The following is a 25,003-nucleotide window of genomic DNA, read 5'->3' on the forward strand; positions in this document are numbered from 1 at the left end:
GTGATCCTAACTGACCTAAGACAGGGAATTTTTACTAGGATTAAATGTCAGGAATTGTGAAAAACTGAGTTTAAATGTATTTGGCTAAGGTGTATGTAAACTTCCGACTTCAACTGTAAATGCTTGTGTGCAAACCACCCTTTGTTTTTTGGACTTCATTGCTTATTGGTTTAACACACCAAGGACTATTCAAGTTAAAAGTTAAGTGCAATGGTACCCTTTTTTTTTACATAGTTTACTTTGTAATTTTCTATATTGCAAGTAGATGGTGCTTTAACAACTGTTTTGTATCTGCTAGGCGTTAGACGGCTTCTTCCTAGCAATTATGACTGATGGGAACATAATCTATGTCTCAGAGAGTGTTACATCTCTACTGGAACATCTTCCTGTGAGTATTCAATCTGTTCATAAACATGACTTAATGCCTATGTAAGGTTGTTGTTATGCATTACTAAAGGGTGACATCCATGACCAAGGATGACATACATGACTTAGGTTGACATCCATGTGTGTGTGTTTCAGTCTGACCTGGTGGATCAGAACCTGTTGAACTTCCTGCCCCTGGGGGAACATTCAGACGTGTATAAAGCCCTGTCGTCTCACATACTGGAGGGAGAGACCCTAACGCCAGAGTATCTCAAGAGTAAGTGCTGGAGCTGTTTTAGTATTGTTTAATTTTCTGTTTCAAATTTTAATGTCACATGCACAAGTACAGTTGAATGCCTTTCTAGCAAACTCAAAACCCAACAATGCAATAATCAATAACAATGTAATACTAGAAAAAACACACGAGAAATAAGAAGAAATATGAAAAACACAGTAAGTAAGTAAGCATACTATATACAGGGTCAGCTCCAATACCATATTTACAATGTGCAGGGATACTGGAGTGATAGAGGTAGATACTGTATGTATAGGGGTAAGGTGACTAGGCAACAGGATATAAGATAAACAGTAGCTGCAGCTTGTGTGTGAGTGGGTGTGCCTGCATGTGTGTAGAGTCAGTATAAATGTATGTGCATATCAGTGGCGGTCGGTGCCGTTTATGATGAGGGAGGACGTTTTTTATTTTTTTTACGAGCATGGCCTTATTTTTATTACAGCATATTGGATGACTGTCATTCATATTCCATTCACCCAGTTCAATGTAACACCGATAGGTTTAGGCTACTACATGATACTCACATTTTTTCTATACCCATCATGAGGTTGCTACAACCTAGCCTATGAATTAAGGTTTACAACGTAGGTGCACACAGGTTGAGAGATTTTTTTTAGGTGACAGACCGTGACACATGGACAGACAGTGACACATTCAATATCGCCTTGCACACTCTTGCCTGCATCTAGCTGATCTAGGGTGTAATCGTTAGTCCAACAGTTGCAAATGAGAGTTTCTATTGGACAAATTAAGGTATATTTAACCCTGCTCGTTCCGCTTGCTTCCGTTTAAGAAAAGTTTTTCAACAGAATCGGCAGAATGAATACACCCCTGATCACGTGTAAACACAGTTCACCTTAATAGCAACCACGTTGTATTCCTTCTCACATCTATGCGCTCTCTTCCTCTCATCTTTTCTCTTCGTTTGTAGACTTCAATGCACAACACATCAGCTGTATGTTACCTGGCGGAAAAAACTTTCGAAACCAGATCATAACCGCTACACACAGCCTACATCGTTGTCCCCATATTAGCTAAAGTAACGTCATAGTCAACATAGCTAATAGAACTAACGCGATAGTAAACCCGCTACAATCATGCAGTAACGTTACAGTGTATAGTCAGTAAGCAGTTACACCAGCGGGCCCCGGTGGCAATAAATTAGTAAAACCAAAAGCTTACCTTGACTTGGAAGAGTTCTAGTGTTGTGTTGGATAGTCATAGCCAGCTAGCTAACATAGCATCCCTCTGTTTGAGCAGGGTGTTTGAGTAGGCTAAACTAGCTAGATGCATTTGCTAGCTAAGTAAGCAAAACTGAAAGTGAAAAATAATGACTCTCTCTCTCTCTTGCTTCTCCTTCATTTTAGAAAAAAATGTGTTTGTTCAAAACTGTTCAACTATTGTCTTTCTCTCTCTTTGAGTCAACTACTCACCACATTTTATGCACTGCAGTGCTAGCTAGCTGTAGCTTATGCTTTTAGTACTAGATTCATTCTCTGATCCTTTGATTGGGTGGACAACATGTCAGTTCATGCTGCAAGAGCTCTGATAGGTTGGAGGACATCCTCTGGAAGTTGTCATAATTCATGTGTAAGTCTATGGAAGGGGGTGAGAACCATGAGCCTCCTAGGTTTTGTATGGAAGTAAATATACCCAGAAGAGGACTGAAGCTAGCTGTCCTCTGGCTACACCATGGTGCTACCCAACAGAGTGCTGTTGAGGCTACTGTAGACCTTCAAATCAAATGTATTGGTCACATACACATGGTTAGCAGATGTTATTGCGAGTGTAGCGAAATGCTTGTTTTGCTTCATTGCAAAACAGTGTGTTTTAATCAATTATTTGGTGACGTGAATATATTTAGTATAATTGTATCTAAAAATGAGAACTATTTTAATGTTTTACCATTTTGATTTTTATGAAATTCACTGAGGAGGATGGTCCTCCCCTTCCTCCTCTGAGGAGCCTTCACTGGTGCATATTATGTGTGAGTGAGAAGAGTGAGTGTGTGTGTGAGTGTGTAGGGCCCTGTGAGTGTGCATAGAGACTGTGCGAAAATAAAAATAAAAAGTAAATTGCACCTCAACAGTACATTGAGACCCAGACTTTTGTTTTGTTGGAAATTGATCCACGGGCCGCAGTTGCCTAAATGGTCCATGTCAAGTTTCTTTGGCCACAGATTAAGCAGATAATTTGTTTCAGAATTAGATGTACCCCTGAGTTTATTTGTACGGTTTTATTATATAATTCATTTGTTTTCAGCTAAAAACCAGTTAGAATTCTGTTGCCACATGCTCCGAGGGACGATCGACCCTAAAGCGCCCCCTGTGTACGAGTACGTCAAGTTCATCGGAAACTTCAAGGCCCTGAATAATGGTGAGTTTTATTTTATATTGTAGCTGGTCTGTACTTAGTTTGTGACCATAAATGCACTTAGTAACTGTTGCCTTTTGGTCTGTCCACATTTCTATTTTCTCTCTCCTTTCTCCCAAAGTGCCTAACTCAACTCGAAACGGCTTGGAAGGGGTGATTCAGCATTCACTCCGGCCCGCTTTTGAGGACCGAGTCTGTTTCATAGCAACTGTGAGATTAGCTAAACCACAGTTTATTAAGGTAAGACACTTATACAGTAGATCACAGACTGCATATTTAGGTAGCTAGGTAACCATGTATGTCTAATGTTGTACTGTAAGGTTTCCTTAGTGACAGCTCTGTAAATTATTTCCTTTGTATAAGAAGTAAACATCTAGTTTTTCCTCACTCACCCACAGGAGATGTGCACTGTGGAAGAACCCAATGAAGAATTCACCTCCAGACACAGCTTAGAATGGAAGTTCCTCTTCTTGGACCACAGGTAATGTGTGTTGTCAGGCTGTCTATAGCCATGTCTGTGTGTGTGTTTACTTGCCTATGTCATGTTAGAGAGTTAGCCTCTAGCTGTTTGAGACTAGGCACACAGCAGTAAGAACACAATCACAGTGAGAGTGTTTGGTTCAGCTCAAATCAAATTAGCTGGCTGCTGTGTTCTGTCTCTGGGCCAGTCAGTCAGCTTGCTCTCTAGAGGGGACAGCTCTGAGTCTCAACCGTTTGGGAGCAACAACACTAGATAGAGTACTTAGTGTTTCACTGCCACTGAATACCTTTATTATACTGTCCTCTGTAGAAACCATGTCCAGAGGGTAATGCATTGCTTTGTGTGTTTTTGATGTGTTATTATCACTGCTTTACAGGGTGAGAAACAATATATTATTATATTTGAATGGGTTGTGCTGTCATATTTAATAATATTGTGTTACCTCCCCAGGGCTCCACCCATAATAGGTTACCTGCCGTTTGAGGTTCTGGGTACATCTGGGTATGACTACTACCACGTGGATGACCTGGAGTCACTGGCCAAATGCCATGGACACTGTGAGTCAATTTCTGTCACATTTGTGTATTTGATATAAGTGCACATTTTATGAGTGTGTTTGTGTTTTCCTGTCCCATGTCCACCTGTGACATCAGTTCACTCCTCTCTCTCTCTTCTGCAGTAATGCAGTACGGGAAGGGGAAGTCGTGCTACTACAGGTTTCTCACCAAAGGGCAGCAGTGGATCTGGCTCCAGACTCATTACTACATCACCTACCACCAGTGGAACTCAAGGCCCGAGTTCATCGTCTGCACGCACACTGTCGTCAGGTATAGATTGGCCAATCACTAATAATGATATTCATATGAATATGTCACAAGAAGTATGTATGTTATACAATGGATAACCAGTAGTATTGCATTTATTCCCTGATCACTCTATCACAGACACACCATCAGGCATTGTGTTATGACGTTCATACCTCTCTTTCTCTGTTGTGTTGCAGCTATGCTGAGGTGAGGGCTGAACAGCGCAGGGAGCTGGGGATTGTTGAGGAGTCGCCACCAGAAATCTTTGCGGTAGATAAGGTGAGACATTTATGAGACTGACGTGAGAGCTCGTCTCGCCGACTGCTGAGCATGAGAAATCACTGAGTTCAGGGGATAAAGAGGGGGCTGAGTTTGGTTAATGAGGTCTTGTTCAGCTTAAAGGATAAGATGTCTGTGACCAGTGTTTTCCACAAGCACATGAAGTAGCCAGCCAAGTAGAAAAATAGTCAACCAGGCTCCCCCGGGCTGGGGTGGGGGTGTTAAGATATTATTATTTTGCCTTACAAGCTCTATTTTGGTGGGGCTCTGGTACATTTTAATGCTATTGTTTCTTCAACCAGCAACTATCAGGAAATAACACTGATAAAGAAAAAATATATATACAGTACTAGTCAAATGTTTGGACACACCTACTCATTTTTTTTTTTTTTACTATTTTCTACATTATAGAATAATAGTGAAGACAGCAAAACTATGAAATAACACATATGGAATCATGTAGTAACCAGAAAAGTGTTAAACAAATCAAAATAAATGTTAGATTTTTCAAAGTAGCCACCCTTTGCCTTGATGACAGCTTTGCACACTTGTCATTCTCTCAACCAGCTTCATGAGGTAGTCACCTGGAATGCATTTCAATTAACAGGTGTGCCTTGTTGAAAGTTAATTTGTGGAATTTCTTTCCTTCTTAATGCATTTGAGCCAATCAGTTGTGTTGTGACAAGGTAGGGGTGGTATACAGAAGATAGCCCTATTTGGTGAAAAGTCCATATTATGGCAAGAACAGCTCAAATAAGCAAAGAGAAACGACAGTCCATCATTACTTTAAGACATGAAGGTCAGTCAATCCGGAAAATTTCAAGAACTTTGAAAGTTTCTTCAAGTGCAGTCGCAAAAACCGTCAAATGCTATGATGAAACTGGCTCTCATGAGGACCGCCACAGGAAAGGAAGACCCAGAGTTACCTCTGCTGCAGAGGATAAGTTCATTAGAGTTAACTGCACCTCAGATTGCAGCCCAAATAAATGCTTCACAGAGTTCAAGTAACAGACACATCTCAACATCAACTGTTCAGAGGAGGCTGCGTGAATCAGGCCTTCATGGACAAATTGCTGCAAACAAACCACTACTAAAGGACACCAATAATAAGAAAAGACTTGCTTGGGCCAAGAAACACGAGCAATGGACATTAAACCGGTGGAAATCTGTCCTTTGGTCTGATGAGTCCAAATTTGTGATTTTTGTTTCTAACCGCTGTGTCTTTGTGAGACGCAGAGTAGGTGAATTGATGATCTCTGCATGTGTGGTTCCCACCATGAAGCATGGAGGAGGAGGTGTGATGGTGTGGGGGTGCTTTGCTGGTGACAATGTCGGTGAGTTATTTAGAATTCAAGGCACACTTAACCAGCATGGATACCACAGCATTCTGCAGCTATACGCCATCCCATCTGGTTTGCGCTTAGTGGGACTATCATTTATTTTTCAACAGGACAATAACCCAAAACACACATCCAGGCTGTGTAAGGGCTATTTGACCAAGGAGAGTGATGGAGTGCTGCATCAGATGACCTGGCCTCCACAATCAGCCAACCTCAACTCAATTGATATGGTTTGGGATGAGTTGGACCGCAGAGTGAAGGAAAAGCAGCCAACAAGTGCTCAGCATATGTGGGAACTCCTTCAAGACTGTTGGAAAAGCATACCTCATGAAGCTGGTTGAGAGAATGCCAAGAGTGCCAGTGTTAAACACTCCTTTGCTACACAGAAAGCAGCAGTTGACTACTCCATTGTCAACACTGATTAAATCGGAAGACCTATATCAATATCTTTGAAAATACAATATAAGTATCATTAGCTTTTAAAACAATTCAATCTGTTTGCTTTTATCATATTTTGGACCACCTATTGTTCCTGCAGTGAGGAGGTTTCACCATCTTCATCAAATGTTTTCATAATTTATCTGCAGATAATCGTCAAAAAGCCTACCAGTATGCAAATTAGGGAGCGAAATGAACAGCTCTCTTACCGATGCAATTCGGTAGGCTACTGACAAGTCACTCACTTTAACGTCACTGTCTGGCAAGTCCTGATGGACTTCTTATCGAAAATACAAACAAGATTTTTAGTTTACTTGTCCGGATGCGATACCATGAACATATAACTACGCTGTATGATTTATGAATGGCAAGGAAATATGAGGTCGACTTCGTTCAGTCTGTTCGGCACCTTTTATAAACTAGTCAAGCTTGCTGTTCGTCAATCAAAGCACAGTAAATAGCCTATACGCCACCACTTTGTGGCTACGTATGAAACACTGCAGGGTCCAACGTTCCATTTTTTTTTCACTGGCCTGGTCGGGCTAGTTGGCCAAGAATCTACTGGCCTGAACAGAATTTCTACTGGCCCGGACATGGTGTAGTTCTTAAATGCATTGGCCTATAGGTTGGCATGCTTTCTTTCTATATTCAGCTATTAATAGGCTACATATGGTTATTATGATATGTATTAAAAAGCTGTGTAATATAATTTAGCAATGCAAGTCATTACTCTATTCTTTAGAATTGCGTTGTATTAATTGCATTCATTTGTTTCTAAACTATGTCATTTTGAGAATATTTGAAAATAGGAAGCTGCCCCTTTAAGACAAACGTTCCAAAAGAGAGATCAAAATGGCTACAGTAGGCTAGTCAAGATGAATGCTAGTGTCTTTTTGTAGCTTTCTTTTGCAGACTATCAACAGTAGCCAGCATATTGCTTGTATGTTCACTATTGAAAGTGTACTTTTGTAAATTACTTTACCTAAAATAAATAAGCTCAGAGTGTAGATTGATGGGCACTTTATTTTGCTCTGGACAGCTCGAGTGTGCTGTGTGAAGGCATCAACTCCTACTGCTGGAGAGGTTGTGACCAATTATTTATATATACACTAGATGACTGATAGGAGGCGCTGTGTTGAAGCCACCTTGCCTCCATCTTGGCACTACCCCACCATTGTAAAAAATATTTAGCAAGCTATAGAAATGCCTTTATTAATGTCTACATTTGTTTTTGCCACATTTATTCTATTACAGACACTTAATGCATACTTTTAAATTATATTATGTGAGCTAAATATACAAATGAAAAAATATATAAAAACATTTTGTTTTCACCTATCCAACTGTGTTAGATCAGTGATTACCTCATGCAAGGGAGGAAGGAAGGATGTATTTCCAAAGTCTCCTAACAAGGTTTGGGAGTTGTAGTAGTGAGTCTCTGCTGACTGTTCTCTCTCTGCTCTCTCCATCTCAGGACTCTGGTTCTGAGTCTCAACACCAGCTCAACACCTCCAGCCTGAAGGAGGCCCTGGAGCGATTTGACCGCAGCCGCACACCCTCCGCTTCCTCACGCAGCTCCCGCAAGTCCTCGTCCCACACCGCCGTCTCCAACCCAGCCTGTAAGCACTGACCACATGACTTCACTACATCCATCTCGTCTAATATTTTCTCATCCGTTCTGAGAGCTACTTTGATCCTAATAGTAAGGTGTTTGTTTTTTCCTCCTCAGCACCTAAGCTAAAGACAGACGGGGGTACACCGGGTTGCCAGTCTGTCTCTGCTATTGAGATGACATCACAGCGAAGGTCGTCCGTCAGCAGTCAGGTCAGTGTGGGCTTTCTTCAGCTTGTGGTCACCGCATCTCTAAATTTGATAGTGATTTGGTTCCTAATGTAGTTCCTGTGTTTGTCTCCAACAGCAATCGATGAGCTCCCAGCACACCCAGAATACAGGGCAGAACATGGCCCCGTCCATAGTTTCACAACAACAACAGCAGCAACAACAGCAGAAGCAGCAGCAACAACAACCACAACGGCAACAGCAGCAACCACCACAACAGCAGCTGCAGATCCAGCCCAGTGTCCAGGTGAGAAATCTCCCTCAGGACGGTAATTTGGCAGTTTATTTTCCTAGTGTCAGTGACAGAAATGTTCAATTATAATGAGCCGTCCACAAGCATCCCTTATTTTCAACTTTGTTAGCCAATGGTACAGTTCTCCACCCAGCTGGATGCCATGCAGCACCTGAAGGATCAGCTGGAGCAGAGGACCAGGATGATCGAGGCCAACATCCAGAGGCAGCAGCAAGAGCTCAGGCAGATCCAGGAGGAGCTCCAGAAGGTGCAGGGCCAGGGCCTACAGGTTAGCACTGCCCCCTGCTGTCTGTCTGGGGAACAGCACTATAAGGGCCCCATATACTAACCATGGCCCTCTTATGTAGAACTGGGAAAGGGTTTAGTGACTGAATGTTTGAGTACTTGAACCAAAATGTCTGCTTACATTTGTGTGGATGCATGCATGTGTCATTATGCCTGTGTTTGTCTATGCGAGAAGATGAGTCTTACTCTGTGGTATTTGCTCTGGTGCAGATGTTCCTCCAGCCGGGTGCAGGTGGGCTGAGCCTGGGCTCTGTGCAGCTGGCCCAGGGGACCACCATGCAGCCAGGGGGCGCTCTCACCATGCAGGGCCAGGTGGTGTCTGCAGGCAGCCTGCAGGGCAGTACTCAGCAGCAGCACACAGTTCAACAGCAACCTCAGCAGCAGGCCCAGCCTCAACAACAGAACCTGCTACGAGACACCAGCTCTGTCCTCTCACAGTCTTCAGTGCGGTCGACTCACTCTCTGCCGCCCCAGCAGAGTGCCCTGCCGGCCTCCCTCTACAACACCATGATGATCTCTCAGCCCAACCAGGCCAATGTGGTCCAGATCGCCAACAGCCTGGCCCAGAACAGCAGCAACAACACAGCTACTGTGGCAACCTTTGCCCAGGACCGCTCGGGACAGATCAGGTACATGATGCCACCAACAGGGTATGTTCTCCTCTCACTCAGCATGCTCCACACTCCGCGGCTGGTGTTGCTGAGAACTATAATGATTATTCAAGGGATTTGCATACATTTTTTGTGTGTACGTGTCTGGTTGTTATCTGTTGATCATTTATTTCCACCCTCTCTCCCTCATCTCTCTCAGGTTCCCTGCTGGCTCTCAGTTGCTGACTAAGCTGGTGACTGGTCCGATGGCGTGTGGAGCGGTCATGGTCCCTACGACCATGTTCATGGGCCAGGTGGTGACGGCGTTCGCTCCTCAGCAGGGCCAGACTCAGACCATCAGCATCGCGCAGCAGCAGCCTCAGCAGCAGGAGCAGCAGACGCAGGCTCAGTCTCAGGCCTTAGCCACACAGCACGGACAGGCCCAGCTGGCCCAGCAACAAACACAGTTCCTCCAGGTGAGGTGACCAATAGAGAGTACCGTCTGTAAAGGTAGATCAAGTACTTTTCCCACCCACTCACCTCTCTGTTTTCCCTCTCTAGGGCCCTCGGCTGCTCCATGGAAACCAGTCCACCCAGTTGATCCTGCAGGCGGCGTTCCCACTGCAGCAGCAAGGCGCTTTCGCCACCACGCATCTGCAGCAGCAGCAACAACAACAACAGCTACAACAGCAACATCAGCAGCAGCAGCAACAGCTCCAGCAGCAGCAACAACAACAGCAACAACAACTCCAACAACAGCAGCAGCAGCAACAGGAACTGCAGCTGGCCTCTCACAGGGCAGGTAGCATGTCAGGCCGCTCCAGCACACAGCCTCAGTAACCTGGCAACAGCCAATTAGACATGTGGACTGAACCAAGCCAAGGTCTCTGTGTTTGTGTGGGGGGGGTGAAGAGGTATAGTGGATGGATGGATGGGTGGATCAATAGAACTTGTGAACGATTGGCGCTTCTGAGAGAAAACAATGCTCTGTTGATGCAGTGAGCACAGGGTCGCTCTGCCTCACGGCCATGCTCAGAACTGAGGTCCCCTCACCACGGTGACAGGGGGAGGAAACCCTGGTCCCGCCAGTGTTTGTCCCCTCCCCTGCCCTCTTCTTGTGTGTTCAGTGTGTGCTCCGGTCACCCTCACAGGATTAATTTATGCAGGATGATCCAGTCGACCCACTGGAGCTTCAATCCAGGCTTCAAAGAAGTCCTACGGAACAGACAGCAGAGATTCCTCGTGTGTATTGTTTTTCCTCCTATTTTAGTTTTTTCATGTTAAAGTAATTATGGGTCAGAAAATATTTTTAAGAATGTCATGTGGATTGTACTTTTATGGTACAGAACACATGTAAAATAATATGTAAATATATGGACAAAAAGAGAACTCATATTTTATATGATGCATGAAATGAAAAGCGTTGTCTGTTATTTGTAGCTTTGAATATATATTTTTTATCTAGGACTCTATGAAAGAAAGCAAACCTAACACGCTTAATGGCAGATCTTTTCACAGACTTCCTTCTTCTCGGAGGGGTGTGTCTGCGTAGCGGACACCGCTGATGCTGCTGGTCGTGTCACAGTTTGTTTCATCCTCTTCCTCACTTTCGAAGTCTTGGTAAAGAAAACAATATATTTTTTTGAATATACATTGCGGTCCAAAGCAACATGTTGGGGACTCTAAATAGACACAATCTTACTCAAAACAATATTTTAAACAGTTAATAAAGCAAAGACCCACAGTATACCAAATAGACTTTAAATGAATCCTATGGAAACCTTATGAGTTCATTCTTTACTCTGCCATAATGCCTCATGCCAAAAGCTATTCATAAGCATTTTTTAGTTTATTTAAACCTGAGGCATTATGAATGTTTTAAAGAGTGGTCACATAATGCTCATAGTGATGCATGAATAGTACCTCTAGGTACAGACTACACAATGGCCAAGTCATAATGCTTTACAATACTGTAGTTATTTTAGCCCTGAAGGCTTAATGTGTAGAAAAATATAAGTATTCTTATAGAAAAATTATATATTCAATGACGTTTTAAATGTTCACAAACATTACCTTAAACTAAGAAATGCAATTCACGACAGTGATATTTCCACACATTGTCACATATTAGCTCTGTTAGAAATGGAATGAATACTGAATCCTTTGTGTCTGTTCTATGAATGAATGCATCCTCTTATGGCCATACTTTCTCCTGTCACTTACAACCAGCAACTACAGCATGTTTATGACCTTGATCTCCAAGGAAGCTTTTTATGGGTCAAAGCAAACAAATTATTGATATTTGTCCTCTTTAGAGGAGAAATGTAATGAAGGTGGATCTCATCAAATAGGTGTTTGGACAGAATGCCGCTAGCAATTGTTGTGATCCGAGTTCATCTTCATGTGTTCGTGAAGTAATTTTGTATGTTTGTCTGAAGCCAGTGATGGAAGTATTACACTGTGGGGGGTTGCTGTCTTAATCAAGACATTAAACTGCTAATCTGACTTACTGCGGTCATTCATTAAAGTAAACGTATAGCACTTATTGAAACTCTGGCTACTGACATCTCTAACATTAAGAACCCCCTACAAACAGTACTCTTCACTTCTTCTCAGTTGTTCGAATGGAGAAGACAAACTACAATACTGGAAATGCCTCCTTAAGGTGTAGGCTAGGCCCAGTACAGACAAGAAGATAAAATGCTGAGGCTATTTGATCCAAGAATGCAAATTACCTCTGAAACAAGTGAAACTGGCGTTAGTTGGACCTGCCAAAAGAATGGATTGAAACAAATACGGAAAACAGATGTCTGTTTGAAGTTTTTCTGCTCCTCTGCTCTGCTCCTCCTGTCAGGCAGTAAATATCCCCATGTAACTGTGTTGGAAGGTTATAAGGTGATGGTTTGATTGTCGTGCCATGGTGAATTTAAAACGACTTGTTGAGTGGGGTCCTATGGACTGGTTGTACTGTATGTTGCCATATTAACTTCCATAGTGGATTTCCAGGTTTCTATGGTAAATGAAGTCGAGTGAGGTTCTTGGGGATCGAGCCTCTGGTTTTCCCAGTTGCTCGTTTCTTGTCAGGGGCCTCTGCAGAATGGCACTTTAGTAGTAGTCGTCATGAATGTTCACTTAGAGTAGCATGGTCAGGGACCCGGTCAGTTAATTTCATCTCTATAAAACATTTATTATATACTGAACAAAAATATAAACACAACATTTTAAGTGTTGGTCCCATGTTTCATGTGCTGAAATAAAAGATCCCATAAATGTTCCATACACACAAAAGCTTATCTCTCAGATTTTGTGCACAAATTTGTTTACATCCCTGTTAGTGAGCATTTCTCCTTTGCCAAGATAATCCATCCACCTGACGTGGCATATCAAGAAGCTGATTAAACAGCATGAGCATTACATAGGTGCACCTTGTGCTGGGGACAATAAAAGGCCACTCTAAAATATGCCGTTTTTTCACACAACACAATGCCACAGATGTCTCAAGTTTTGACGGAGTGCGCAATTGTCATGCTGACTGCAAGAATGTCCACCAAAGCTGTTGCCAGAGAATTTAATGTTAATTTCTCTACCATAAGCCGCCTCCAATGTTGTTTTACAGAATTTGGCAGTACGTCCAACCGGCCTCACAAACGCAGACCACGCCAGCCCAGGACCTCCACATCCGGCTTCTTCACCTGCGGGATCATCTGAGACCAGCCACCTGGACAGCTGATTAAACTGTGTGTTTGCACAACCAAAGAATTTCTGCACAAACTGTCAGAAACCGTCTCAGGGAAGCTCATCTGCACGCTCGTTGTCCTCACCAGAGTATTGACCTGACTGCAGTTTGGCGTCGTAACTGACTTCAGTGGATAAATGCTTACCTTCGATGGCTACTGGCACGCTGGAGAAATGTGCTCTTCACAGATTAATCTCGGTTTCGACTGTACCGGGCAGATGGCAGATGGCAGCGTTGTGTGGGTGAGCGGTTTGCTGATGTCAATGTTGTGAACAGTGCCCCATGGTGGCGGTGGGGTTTTGGTTACGGGCAGGCATAAGCTAAGGACAACAAACACAGTTGCATTTTATCAATGGCAATTTGAATGCACAGAGATACTGTGACGAGATGCTGAGGCCCATTGTTGTGCCGTTCATCTGCTGCCATCACCTCATGGTTCAGCATGATAATACATGGCCCTATGTCGCAAAGATATGTACACAATTCCTGGACGCTGAAAATGGCCCAGTTCTTCCATGGCCTGCATACTCACCAGACATGTCACCCATTGAGCAAGTTTGGGATGCTCTGGATCGACGTGTACGACAGCGTGTTCCAGTTACCGCCAATATCCATTAACTTTGCACAGCCATTGAAGAGAAATGGGACAACATTCCACAGGCCACAATCAACAGCCTGATCAAAATATGAAGGAGAGGTGTTGTGCTGCATGAGGCAAATGGTGCTCACTGGTTTTCTGATCCACGCTGCAATTTCTTTTTTAAAGGTATCTGTGACCAACAGAAGCGTTTCTGTATTCCCAGTCATGTGAAATCCATAGATTAGGGCTAATGAATTTATTTAAATTGACTGATTTCCTTATATGAACTTTAACTCAGTAAAATCTTTGAAATTGTTGCATGTTGCGTTGTATATTTTTGTTCAGTGTATAATATTTAATATTCTTCATCATTGGCCATCGTTTTCTTGAGAAGGATTGTGTGAAACCTGCATTAAGTTTCACTTTTTTATTGGTGGAAGTTGACAAACCACATATTTCATATCAAATCTCTCTGGTATCACAGCGCAACACTGTAGAATGTCTGGGCCCTCTAGGGGTCATTTCCTGCTCCGGTCTCTCACAAGGCTGGCTGGTCCAATCCATGTTCATGTTGCAGTACCTCATGGCAAAACTGTCCCAGGCCCTTGTGTTCACAAGTACAATAAGTCACACAAAGCCTGCTAGTCACTACTCACGCTTAGTGCGAATGGTGGTCCCTGCTGCTAGGCTATTGGTGGTTCATTGCCCTGTACAGTAGAACAAAGTCGGTACTTATAACCACAAAGTTATTGTATTGCCAGTAATGCATATCAACACAGATTATTCAACAAGTTGTATAGAAACGGTATATGTGGCTCTTACTTAATAGTTGGTTGGTCACTGATTTTATGCTGCTTTTTTATTAACACAAAGTAAACGTGCGCCACCTATGGCGTGATAAACCTTACAGCTACCATTAGTAGGTCAGGCAGTGCAATACTTGAATGAATGTAATTTAATATCAAACACTAACATAGCTGTGTAAAAACTGGTATGTGTAAAGAATTTAAGAGTGTTTTAACAGAACACAAACCTCAGATTTTAAGATTATTTTTCTATGGCCAAGCTAGACCTCAAAAGATTAATAGAGCTATAGTAGATATGTAATGTCATACACTGTAATATACTGCCATCATGGTGTAGAAAGGGAAAGCAAACCAGAAAAAACATCTACCTAATGATTTTCTTCAAATGAGAAAGGAATTAAACAAACTGTGACACGCGTAAGAACTATTGATCTAATTTCCCCAAAACAGAATCGGCACTTTGAGCTCCTTGATAAGGACTCATCATTAGCTCATGGTTATGCAAAGGTGTATTGAAATGTTGAAAGAAATCCTTGTTTAATAGCATATACTGTATATCCCCCCCATGTAATTGATTTCAATTGCCAAATAAATCTTATGAATTCTCTCAATGTGCTATGAGAGGAATGCTAGATTAATATATTGGATCATCTCTAGGATGACCAAGTTGATGTTCCTTTTTCACAAATTACCCATAAGACTTATTATTCACGTTTACCTAAAGTATCAAAGTAGGGATCTCCTATGTTGTATCTCAAAAGGCTACAAAGTAATTCAACCCAGACCATATGCAAGATGTGGGGTGGGGAAAATGGAGGGAAGGGGTGGTAAAGATGCTTTGTATCCAAAGAGAAAGATGGGAATACTAAATTGTTATACTTGTTTTTAATACCCAGATGGAAAGACCAATGTAAAAGGTGGTGAATCATGTTTAATGTTCTGTAGTTCTGATGTACGCACTAGAAGTTCTGAATGTCTATCAGTGTTCTCTCTGCTATCATTTAATCTTTGTATGTGTGGCGTTCTTTGCAGAACACTTGTTTGGCTCATGAAATTAATCTGTTCAGTACACTTTCCAAAAAGCACCTGAAACTGAAATAGTTTCTCTTGGCATTATTGCACAATTGAGTCATAACCTAGGGCTGTGTTCCACTTTTTACATCAATTGTTCTTGACCCATAATTACATACTTTTAGAACAAGTAGAATGGACAGTTTGTAGTTCAATGCATTTCACAACCTCTCTAGTTCTGTGACACTATCAGGTGAACACAAAGTTCAAACACATTGATCGTTGTGGGTGCCCAGAAATCAGTGGAATGGACCAACATGATACATTGAATTGTTCTCAGAGTACCCATATTAAGACTACTACAGTGGCCAGATTTATATCCCAAAAATGAAAAGTGCATTTTAATGTCCATTCTGCCCCTTCTATTTCAATGGTGCTAACCATGCCCTGCAGCATAGGTAAGTTAGGGTATTCACACAACCTGAGACATTCTGAAGGCATTTTGCATTTTAATAGTGCTGTAATATCACTGCAAAGTTCGCTGCTATAAATTAATTTCTAGAGCCAGACCATTCTTACATAAACTAAACATAATGGAACCTTTTAAAGCAAGCAGTGCTTTTTGCGCCCCTTATTCAATTTTTAAATAAATGTTTGTTTTTTGAGAAATCCCTCGTTTTGGACATTCACTTGTGATGGATAAACCAGAAGGCAGGCGTCAATTGTCAGGTTAGAAACCTGCTTCTTGCAATTTGCTGCAATCACTCATATCCAGGATAAGTTAGTCACTGCATAAAATGTAGGGGCTAGACAAGAATGTAAGGTAAGAAACCAGTCTAGGCATGACAGGTTTTATTGAGTATTTACATTAAATCAGGCTTTAACAATCAAGTCCATCTATATCGCAAACAGCGTACATGTACACGCTTGGTCGGTCATCACAGGGTAAAACTAGTCAAATATTGACAATGTAGTGACATTTCCCTGTGCACTTTTTAAAAATGTATTGTGTACAGTACTTCAGCTAAAAAACAAAACCCCAAAACGGTTAACATTAACAATCTCTCCGCTCCAAAGTTGTAAATAAATACCATAACCAACCACTTTTCAGGAAAGGTGTAGTAGACAATGGCTCAGGTCTCAAAACAAGGCAGTGAAATTTAGGAGGAAGCTATGAAGTATTTAGTACCATGATTTCTTCATCAGTAGGCCTCACACAACCTATTTATAAACCGTTGTAGTAATTTGAGTTGTAGACAACGGACAGACTGGCCGGTGGACGTGTCCCCCCACCCCCCCGCTACTACAAGGCCGGAATGTAGACAATACTGAATGGGTTACTTCTGCTTCAAGATCCCAATGATGCTTACAACTGGCATGTGTTGTCTATCAATCAGATGGAAATCACCCAACAGTAATATACTTATCACTGATACATCTGGAAAATGGTAAGTCTCCTCATTATGTGGGTTATGTCGCTAAGGCAGCCCTATGTTCTGTTCTCAGATGACATTCTGAAGGGAACAAAATATATGGGAGTTGACCTGAGGCCTGGCCATTGAGCAGAGGGACTGCGTCTCTCCACAGTGATCCCAACACTGCCCTCCATGGGACTGCCCTGGAGTCAGCATTCAACCAGCAGTGACTTGGCTGCTCAATAACACTGAGCTCATGCTGAAGAGGGGAGATTCCATGCACTCAGTGAAAGAACGAGCTGCTCTTAAATCATAATATAATAACCAAGGATGGGGACGAATGAATAAACAGACCCAAGCTCAGTACTGACGGGCCTGAGGGAGAGGGAAGTCTTGTTCTGTTTGTAAGCCACAAGATTCAGACTGGTGAGGGATCAAAGACTCAGTAAGACAAGAGGGCAACATTCACACAGACACACTCACCAATTAGAGTCCCATTAGAGAATATTCTCCATATTTCTCACACACACACACACACATTCACCCACACCATGAGAGTACAGTACAACTCGGTCATACACACGGTCAAGAGTACAGCCTCTCTATACACATAGTTGAGCTTTACAGGTATGTACAACATTTGCCTGAATGTCTTCACTCCAATCAGATTCCAGCATCTGGCTTGACGAAGAGGGCAGAGAATGCAAAGGCCAGGAACATGATCCCACCAATGATTGTAACTGAGGAGGAGAAAACATAGGGGTCCATAACACAATTACAATGACTACTAGCTACATTCATTACAGTATAGGCCAGGGCTCTCCAACCCTGTTCCTTGAGAGCTACCCTCCTGTAGGTTTTCGCTCCAAACCCAGTTGTAACTTCTGATTAATCTAATCAACCTGCTAATTATTAGTGTCAGGTGCGCTAGATTAGGGTTGAAGCGAAAACCTACAGGACGGTAGCTCTCCAGGAACAGGGTTGGAGAGCCCTGGTTTAGGCTATGGCCACTTAAACGGGAACATATATATATAAAATATATCACCAGTTCTGACAGAGATCTTCTGTGCAATCATCCTTCCTCCAACCACAGCCAGTCCTGTGCACAGACAGTGTCCCAGAGTACCACCCACCGCCACTCCAAAAGGATCCTGAGACAGAGCATTTGTTTATGACACCTTTAACCCTCTCACAGAACCAACAAGTATCACAGTGCAGTAGCAAAAATGAACAACAGTGATTCCCTAACAATATAATTCCCTTTGAGTATATTACACGTACACTGCAACCCTATATCCTGACCTTAATCATGAACTCCGACTTTAGATCCACAATGAATGCTTTGCAGCCACACCTCAGCATTTTAGCCTTGGCTTGATTTCAGTGTAACATTTGCCAGCATGTGCCATTTTACTAGGAAAGCAGACTCAGACTCCATAGTGGGTCTGTCAGGACTCACCTCCCGGGCAGCCAAGATGATGGTGGTCAGCTGAGAGCGGTCTCCCCACTCTGCAAGGAAGGTGAGGGTGAAGGCCTGGATGAACACAGGCGAGATGAAGCTGTGCCATTTCCCATGAGGATGGTTTGACCCTGAACCCAACTCCACATCTGGAGCCCCATTCACCAGCTTAGACCGCTGGAGCTATAGGAAATAGGAATACAAACCAAACAATGAAACCCTAGACCAAGAGTTACAGCAGGGTAATATGAAAACAATATGTAAATGTAGGTGTGGGCAGTGTGTGTGTTTGTACAGACCTCCTCATCCTTCTTTTTAATCTCAGCCTGTACCTCCTCCAGCTCCTCCTGACCCTCGTCTGGACTCATCTTCAGCCCCTCTCTCAGCATGCGCACACCAAAGATGGCAAACAGAGCCGTGGACACGTAGTATGTGTAAATCCTGGGGATAATGGTGGTGGCATAGCCAAACATCACTGACAAAACACAAGAGGGACTTAGTAAGACAAAGGACAGACTGTACAGAACCAAACATTCAGACAAACCCAGGATGCATCTGCATATGGTACCTCCACTAATTGGGATACATTAACAAACTTAAAAAGGTAATATCTACCCCAACCATCAGGAGCCAAACAGCCCATCCATCCACCAACCTGAAAGGCAGGTCATAAAGCCAAGCGCTAGCATCGCCCCTAACAGCACGGTGAGGCGGTTGTAGCGCATAGCCATGATGGCAGCGATGAAGAAAGTCTTGTCTCCCAGCTCAGAGACAATGATGACAGAGATGGCAGCAACAAAGGCATGGATGAAGCCCAGGTCACCAGATTTGCTGGAATCATTTTCACTGACCTCTGAACCAATGGCATGAGCAGTAGGAGTTTTCTGTTGAAGGGTGAAAAAAATATGTCAGTTCAGTTCCACAACAAGTTAGCCATGAAAACCATGTTTTAATTTGTCTGTCTGTACACATATTGGAATGGTACAGTCTGTCTCATTGACGCAGGTAGTCAAGTCACGTAGACAGGGGGTACAATACAACTAGGTAGTTATGGGAGTTCAGCTTCCAGACTAGGGCTAGTAACGACCAGGACAACGCTGAACTGAACACCACACACGAGCTCGAAGGTAAGAACAGCCAGTAAAATAGCAAGCTGGTAAGTGGCTAACCCAACTAGCCATGTTTTCCACCTATGGCATGTCCCCAAAGCATGAACCCAGAAAGAGGTCAAAGTGACCGAGTGAAATAGATACTGGGGGGTGACTTTACACATCATCTTGTTCTGGCTATGTTAACGACGCTAGCTAGTTAGTTAGCATTATTAGTTATGTGGAATGGTATTTAGATAACGAGTTAGCTCGCTATCGTTAGCATGCACGCGAAACATCGGTTAATTACATTTTATCGATGATTGCTAGTTAGCTAGTTACCTCTTGTGGTGGTTGTTCTTGGACTGGTTTGTGTTCCTCCTGCATCGCAGAAACTCCGGCCGACAACACCGCGACAGCCAGGGGTAGCAGGACACACATCACACTTCTGTTAGCCCTTCCATCCCTTCCGCCGGCCAGGAGATACATTTTAACAAAGCGAAGCGCGCAGATTGTGTTAAAATGCTGATAATAAAGGCAGTTTACAGAAGCGTATGGGTAAAACAATTTTTTTTTAATCACTGCCCCTGACTGCATAAATCACTCGATATAATGAGCCAGTTGGTCTTGGTAGATAAGCTTGCCTATCCCTCACTGATAGAACCATTGAGGATAGAACTCATACGGAATTTTGAAGTTGTGAACATTCTACCTGAAAGACAGTAAACGACTAATGTGATTGGATCGCTAAAAGGAGGACGCGTATGTTATTTGCTGACGTACCTACCGTGCAATACTCTCATTGGCTACTTCAACTGTCAATTTGTAGATGTCATGGAAAATGTCAAGCTAGAGAGACTTGCAAATGCAAACCCATAGTGGGAGACGAGCAAATAAAGCCAGAGCGGAAGAGGCTCTATGAAACAATACTATATAGTAGCTAAACTTTCATGTAGAGTAATAAAAGTGGTCAAATAAACAATTCAAATACTGTGATAATTTTTTTAAATGCTGGAAGACTTTTCTATTGATGTAATTACTGCTTTTTTAAATTGGGGACAATCTCAGGATATGTAAGATGAACCCCTTGATGGTATAAAGCCGCCGAAATGGACACCAATGCCATTCATTATCTAGTGGAGCTGCTGTTGTCAGTGACAGCATAAACTGGGCTAGGGCTTGGCGTAAACCCTGCACCTTAATTAAGTCACCTTAAATACAGAAGCCAAAGCACTCCCTTATCAGTCCTTGCCAATGTACACAAATTATTTTAACTGTTAAAGGTGTCCTTATCAATCTTGTCCTGTTCATTCTTAAATCTATAAATCTATTCTATTCAAAAATAGATATTCAATGCAATCATTTCAACAAACAATGTCTTTAGATTTATTTTTCTTGCAAAATAGGTTGTACAAAATAAATCACATTATTCATATCAGGCATCAGTTCACATCATGCATCAGTTACAATAAATATGGGAGGAATGCTTTGCGATGCTGTGGGTAAGACTGAAACTTGCTTGTGTAAAACTCATGACAGAGCTGGGCAGCCAGCGCCTGGTTGAAGAGCACATAGAGGACAACGAACCACCAGGTGAGAGTGTGACTGCCAGACACAATCCCCAGAGACACATAGATCAGCAGCTCAGCAAAGTAATGAGGACAGGAGACCAGCTCAAACCAGCCTCCACTAGGAACCCTGTGGGCTAGAGTCTCTACTGTCCCTGCAAAAGAGAACAACAAAACAACAACAAAATTATACAAATTATGCAACACATATCCATGAGGAAGCTAAAAAGATGCTAACCCAATGAGTCCCACCGTATCGACGGCACATTTGGGACTTCTAACCCCTTTTAAACATAGTGTGTGAGCTAGAGACTTCTGGGTTTTACCATTGGATTCGTCTATTTCTTCTGCATCCGTAGTCTGTGTGATTAACCGGGGCTGAGCTAGAGCAGTGTTTGTGAGACAAGGGCGGATCCCGAAGGGGCCCGGGGCCGGGTCTTTTATACAAAAACATATGCAGAGTCCGAATGGTTTGAGCTACAAACTATTAAAAGCTTTCCATGTAAAGCCGAGACTCTCACGAACACGCACATGTAACATTTTGCTCTATGACGCTCACAAGCCACACAAGAGTCGTTAGAACGTAAGATGTTCTTCTACAAAGAAGATCATAGGAAATCCCAGGACATAGTGTCTAAACTGTAATAAGCTCACATAGTTGCTGTCACAAACTCCACACAGTTGTCACTGACTATTTGGATATTCATTTCCCAGTGAACAAACCATTTCTGTATTTACAGCATTCCTAAAAAAATCATTTTTATCAGGTTTCTGCTTTGGCTGACATTTCTTTATTGACATTTGTCAATAAAACTCATAAATGCAACAGTTTGTGTGAAATTGTTTTGTTTGCTACTTGTAGCCCTAGTTGTCCAAAAAAAAAAAAAAAAGGTAAAACACTTCATTGTGATGCTAAATATAAGGGCTGGACATGCAGATAAATGAAAGTCAGATAAAATAAAATATTTTGCTGGGGTCTCGGGACTGATAGGGTTAATGTGATCAAATCCAATCTTATTGGCAACATGCGCCGAATACAACAGGTGCAGACATTACACTGAAATGCTTACTTACAGCCCTTAACCAACAGTGCATTTATTTTAAATAAAAAAAGTAGAATAAAACAACAAAAAAGTGTTGAGAAAAAAAGAGCAGAAGTAAAATAAAATAACAGTAGGGAGGCTATATATACAGGGGGGTACCGGTGCAGAGTCAATGTGCGGGGGCACCGGCTAGTTGAGGTAGTTGAAGTAATATGTACATGTGGGTAGAGTTAAAGTGACATTTATTTGCTGAGTGTGCTCTCTCTGAGTCATTTCGAGCTAATAATTTAGACATCTGATCTGCATGACCTCACCTGATCCTCCAGTGCGCAGTCTGGCCAGCAGGACCAGGGAGCGATGCTGCAACAGAGAGGCCCAGGAGAAGAGCACAGCTCCAGCCACATGGTACCACCTCAGCTGGGAGAGCAGTGGGAGAGCAGGGCTCCCTATCAAAACAACACCATCAGTCTGGCATCAGCAGCATATCAAATCATATCACAATCACATATAATACACTGAAAAATATATATAAACGCAACATGCAACAATTTCAACAATTGTACTTAGTTAAAGTTCATATAAGGAAATCTGTTAATTGAAATAAATAAATAAATTAGGCCCTAATCTATAGATTTCACGACTGGGCAAGGGGGCGCAGCCATGGGTTGGCCTGGGAGGGCATAGGCCCACCCACTTGGGAGCCAGGCCCACCCACTGGGGAGCCAGACCCAGACATAACTACTCCTCAGTTTCATCAGCTGTCCGGGTGGCTGGTCTCAGACGATCCGCAGGTGAAGAAGCCGGATGTGGAGGTCCTGTGCTGGCGTGGTTACATGTGGTCTGCGGTTGTGAGGCCAGTTGGACATACTGCCAAATTCTCTAAAACGACGTTGGTAGAGAAATGAACATGCAATTCTCTGGCAACAGCTCTGGTGGACATCCCTGCAGTCAGCATGCCAATTGCACGGTCCCTCAAAACTTGAGACATCTGTGGCATTGTGTTGTGTGACAAAACTGCACATTTTAGAGAGTGGCCTTTTATCGTCCCCAGCAAAACGTGCACCTGTGTAATGATCATGCTGTTTAATCAGCTTCTCGATATACCACACCTGTCAGGTGGATGGATTATCTTGGCAAAGGAGAAATGCTCACTAACAGCGATGTAAACAAATTTGTGCACACAATTTGAGAGAAATATGCTTTTTGTGCTTATGGAACATTCCTGGAATCTTTTATTTCAGCTCATGAAACATGGGACCAACACTTTACATGTTGCGTTTCTATTTTTGTTCAGTAACGATCATCAAGCAGTATGTGAATTGTGAAGCAATTCAATACAAAGCTCACCTTCTTCAATTATCAAAGGATCCGAGCACAGCACTGTCAGTCCCAGTAAAATGTAGTAGCCCAAGCCGAATATATACTGAACAATGTGAATGACCCCATCAGAGAACACGCTGACCAAGTGGCACTCCAGTAGTCGTCTAAGGGAATGGACCCATAACAACACCTGCACCAGCACAGCTGACACCTGTGGAACTAAAAAAGATGAGTCAGTATTCTACAGGTACATACAATCTAATATGAGGAGTTGGTCTTACCAGGTGCCAACACAGCGAGTGAAAACAAAAATGTGAGGTAACCATAAAATATCCCAAATCTGGAAAAGTTACCTTGCCTGACTGCCACTGGTCCACCAGTAGTCAGGAATCCCAATATGTCAGTCAACCATGATGGGAATTGCTGGCCCCATACAATCATGTGAAGTGACAGGACAATAAGAAAACCATTCCAGCCAACAGATATTGCATAGAAGTGCCAGAACCATCTACAAATAAGAGGTTTAATTAAAAACAGTGGCCTACACTCAGTCAAGTGTCATCATCATCATCAATCGGGGCTCTAGTCTTCCAAGGCCATTCGAAGTCTGGGCTTCTGATCAGCTGTTACATTACATTGTGCTGATAAACGTCCCCTCAATAAAGTAAATATATGGAAGTGAATAATTTAAAATACATTTGAAATATGTTTTCCCATTTCCTCAAAAGGGCCGAGGCATTACCTTTTGGGGATATGAAAAACACGCAGCCAGTGGTCTCGTTTCAGTGGTCCCTTGGTTTTACCGTATCGGATTAGATCCTGGAATAATAGATACAGTTTTGACTGCTCACATCCAGTCGGCAGGTAAAGTGAAAGTTTGTGGACACAAAAAGCTAAGAGAAAACACGAAGCCAAGGATAACCACAGGAAATCAATAACACAAAATCCTAAAAGCGTTGGCATTTTTTGGTAAGGCAATCAAAAACCTCCGGCTGGAAACACCAATAGAGCATTCAAGTTCCGATGCTCAACTGCTGCACAGGGACTAGTCTCGAAAACTCGACCCTTGACAACGTTGCCTAGGGTCGGGTTTTGGAGACTACACAGGGACAGTCGTGTATTAGGTAGGTCATCAGATAAATAACCACAGTACTGTATGATACATTACTGATATAACTGATCCAATCAATAGATGATAAAAAACACAATGATTCATTAATGTGCTGTTGATGTTACAGGTGTAAACAGCAGGTGGCAGCAAGAGTTTGGCCAGAAGACCTCCGATAGTATATTTTTTACAGTCTCTGCCTCTTGACAGCCTCTGACTTCACTGCTCGAGCCACTGCCTGAGAAAACAGCTCAGAAAATCCACAATGCAAAATATCCAAACTGTCATTGACTCAAATTTATAGTGCCATCCAGTGGCTGCTGTGGGAACTTTCATTGAACACGTTCATTCAGCTTTTGTAGAGCAAATGTAGGCAGAACCATGTTAACTGTTTCTATTCCATTTATTTCCTTTAATGGCCTTCTGTTGGAGGCGGTATGAGAGGTACAGTGGCTCCAGCAGTCAAGACCCAGTCAGAACTATAGACATCAAAGTGAGGAAGGGCCTGTGTTTATTAAGAGGAC

General features: G+C 42.6%; 3 protein-coding genes across 10 annotated transcripts in view; 1 reads left to right on the forward strand and 2 right to left on the reverse strand.

Annotated features, from left to right (window-relative positions):
* Positions 1-12,605, forward strand: part of clocka (clock circadian regulator a) — a 72,613-nt gene extending 60,008 nt beyond the window's left edge. For 5 of the 7 annotated variants that reach the window (XM_041848779.1, XM_041848783.1, XM_041848781.2 and 2 more), the window contains 15 exons: positions 299-388; positions 523-643; positions 2,924-3,037; positions 3,156-3,274; positions 3,433-3,515; positions 3,966-4,072; positions 4,195-4,342; positions 4,519-4,600; positions 7,853-7,997; positions 8,108-8,202; positions 8,297-8,464; positions 8,580-8,738; positions 8,966-9,384; positions 9,566-9,821; positions 9,907-12,605. In XM_041848779.1, the coding sequence (XP_041704713.1) occupies positions 299-388; positions 523-643; positions 2,924-3,037; positions 3,156-3,274; positions 3,433-3,515; positions 3,966-4,072; positions 4,195-4,342; positions 4,519-4,600; positions 7,853-7,997; positions 8,108-8,202; positions 8,297-8,464; positions 8,580-8,738; positions 8,966-9,384; positions 9,566-9,821; positions 9,907-10,185 (2,385 nt within the window). In that variant the 3' untranslated portion in view covers positions 10,186-12,605. The remainder of the gene's footprint in view (positions 1-298; positions 389-522; positions 644-2,923; positions 3,038-3,155; positions 3,275-3,432; positions 3,516-3,965; positions 4,073-4,194; positions 4,343-4,518; positions 4,601-7,852; positions 7,998-8,107; positions 8,203-8,296; positions 8,465-8,579; positions 8,739-8,965; positions 9,385-9,565; positions 9,822-9,906) is intronic. The other 2 variants (XM_041848784.1, XM_041848785.1) reach the window with 2 other exon arrangements.
* Positions 12,606-16,315: 3,710 nt separating this feature from the next.
* Positions 16,316-20,645, reverse strand: LOC121540152 (transmembrane protein 165). Its single transcript, XM_041848786.2, has 6 exons — positions 19,783-20,645; positions 19,008-19,236; positions 18,652-18,827; positions 18,353-18,535; positions 17,939-18,044; positions 16,316-17,633 (listed from the first exon to the last, which is right to left on the reverse strand). Exons 1-6 carry the CDS (start codon positions 20,035-20,037, stop codon positions 17,557-17,559), a joined length of 1,026 nt encoding a protein of 341 aa, XP_041704720.2. The 5' UTR covers positions 20,038-20,645; the 3' UTR covers positions 16,316-17,556.
* Positions 20,646-20,802: 157 nt separating this feature from the next.
* On the reverse strand, positions 20,803-24,365 carry srd5a3 (steroid 5 alpha-reductase 3). Of its 2 annotated transcripts, XM_045207718.1 has the most exons (5): positions 24,114-24,365; positions 23,725-23,879; positions 23,399-23,590; positions 22,366-22,497; positions 20,803-21,163 (listed from the first exon to the last, which is right to left on the reverse strand). In XM_045207718.1, the coding sequence occupies exons 1-5, from the start codon at positions 24,332-24,334 to the stop codon at positions 20,904-20,906; spliced, it is 960 nt and encodes a 319-aa protein (XP_045063653.1). In that variant the 5' UTR covers positions 24,335-24,365; the 3' UTR covers positions 20,803-20,903. The 2 variants fall into 2 exon arrangements, with proteins under 2 accessions (XP_045063653.1, XP_041704415.2); XM_041848481.2 differs by lacking the exon at positions 24,114-24,365 and having other exon boundaries at positions 23,725-24,104.
* Positions 24,366-25,003: the final 638 nt, after the last annotated feature.

Source organism: Coregonus clupeaformis, chromosome 26 (genome assembly GCF_020615455.1).
Source record: "Coregonus clupeaformis isolate EN_2021a chromosome 26, ASM2061545v1, whole genome shotgun sequence".
In the NCBI taxonomy this organism is placed as follows: Eukaryota; Metazoa; Chordata; class Actinopteri; order Salmoniformes; family Salmonidae; genus Coregonus; species Coregonus clupeaformis.

Bases quoted from the DNA above. Each gene is read 5' to 3' on its own strand.
- LOC121540152 (XM_041848786.2), bottom strand. From the start codon at position 20,037: ATGCAGTCAGGGGCAGTGATTAAAAAAAAATTGTTTTACCCATACGCT. The intron at 19,237-19,782 runs GTAACTAGCTAA...ACCCTTCAACAG, and splicing joins AAGAACAACCACCACAAGAG to AAAACTCCTACTGCTCATGC. The intron at 18,536-18,651 runs GTCTGTACAAAC...TATTTCCTATAG, and splicing joins TTAAAAAGAAGGATGAGGAG to CTCCAGCGGTCTAAGCTGGT.
- srd5a3 (XM_045207718.1), bottom strand. From the start codon at position 24,334: ATGCCAACGCTTTTAGGATTTTGTGTTATTGATTTCCTGTGGTTATCC. The intron at 23,880-24,113 runs GTAATGCCTCGG...TCTTATTTGTAG, and splicing joins GTTTTTCATATCCCCAAAAG to ATGGTTCTGGCACTTCTATG. The intron at 23,591-23,724 runs GTAACTTTTCCA...CATCTTTTTTAG, and splicing joins ACCAGTGGCAGTCAGGCAAG to TTCCACAGGTGTCAGCTGTG.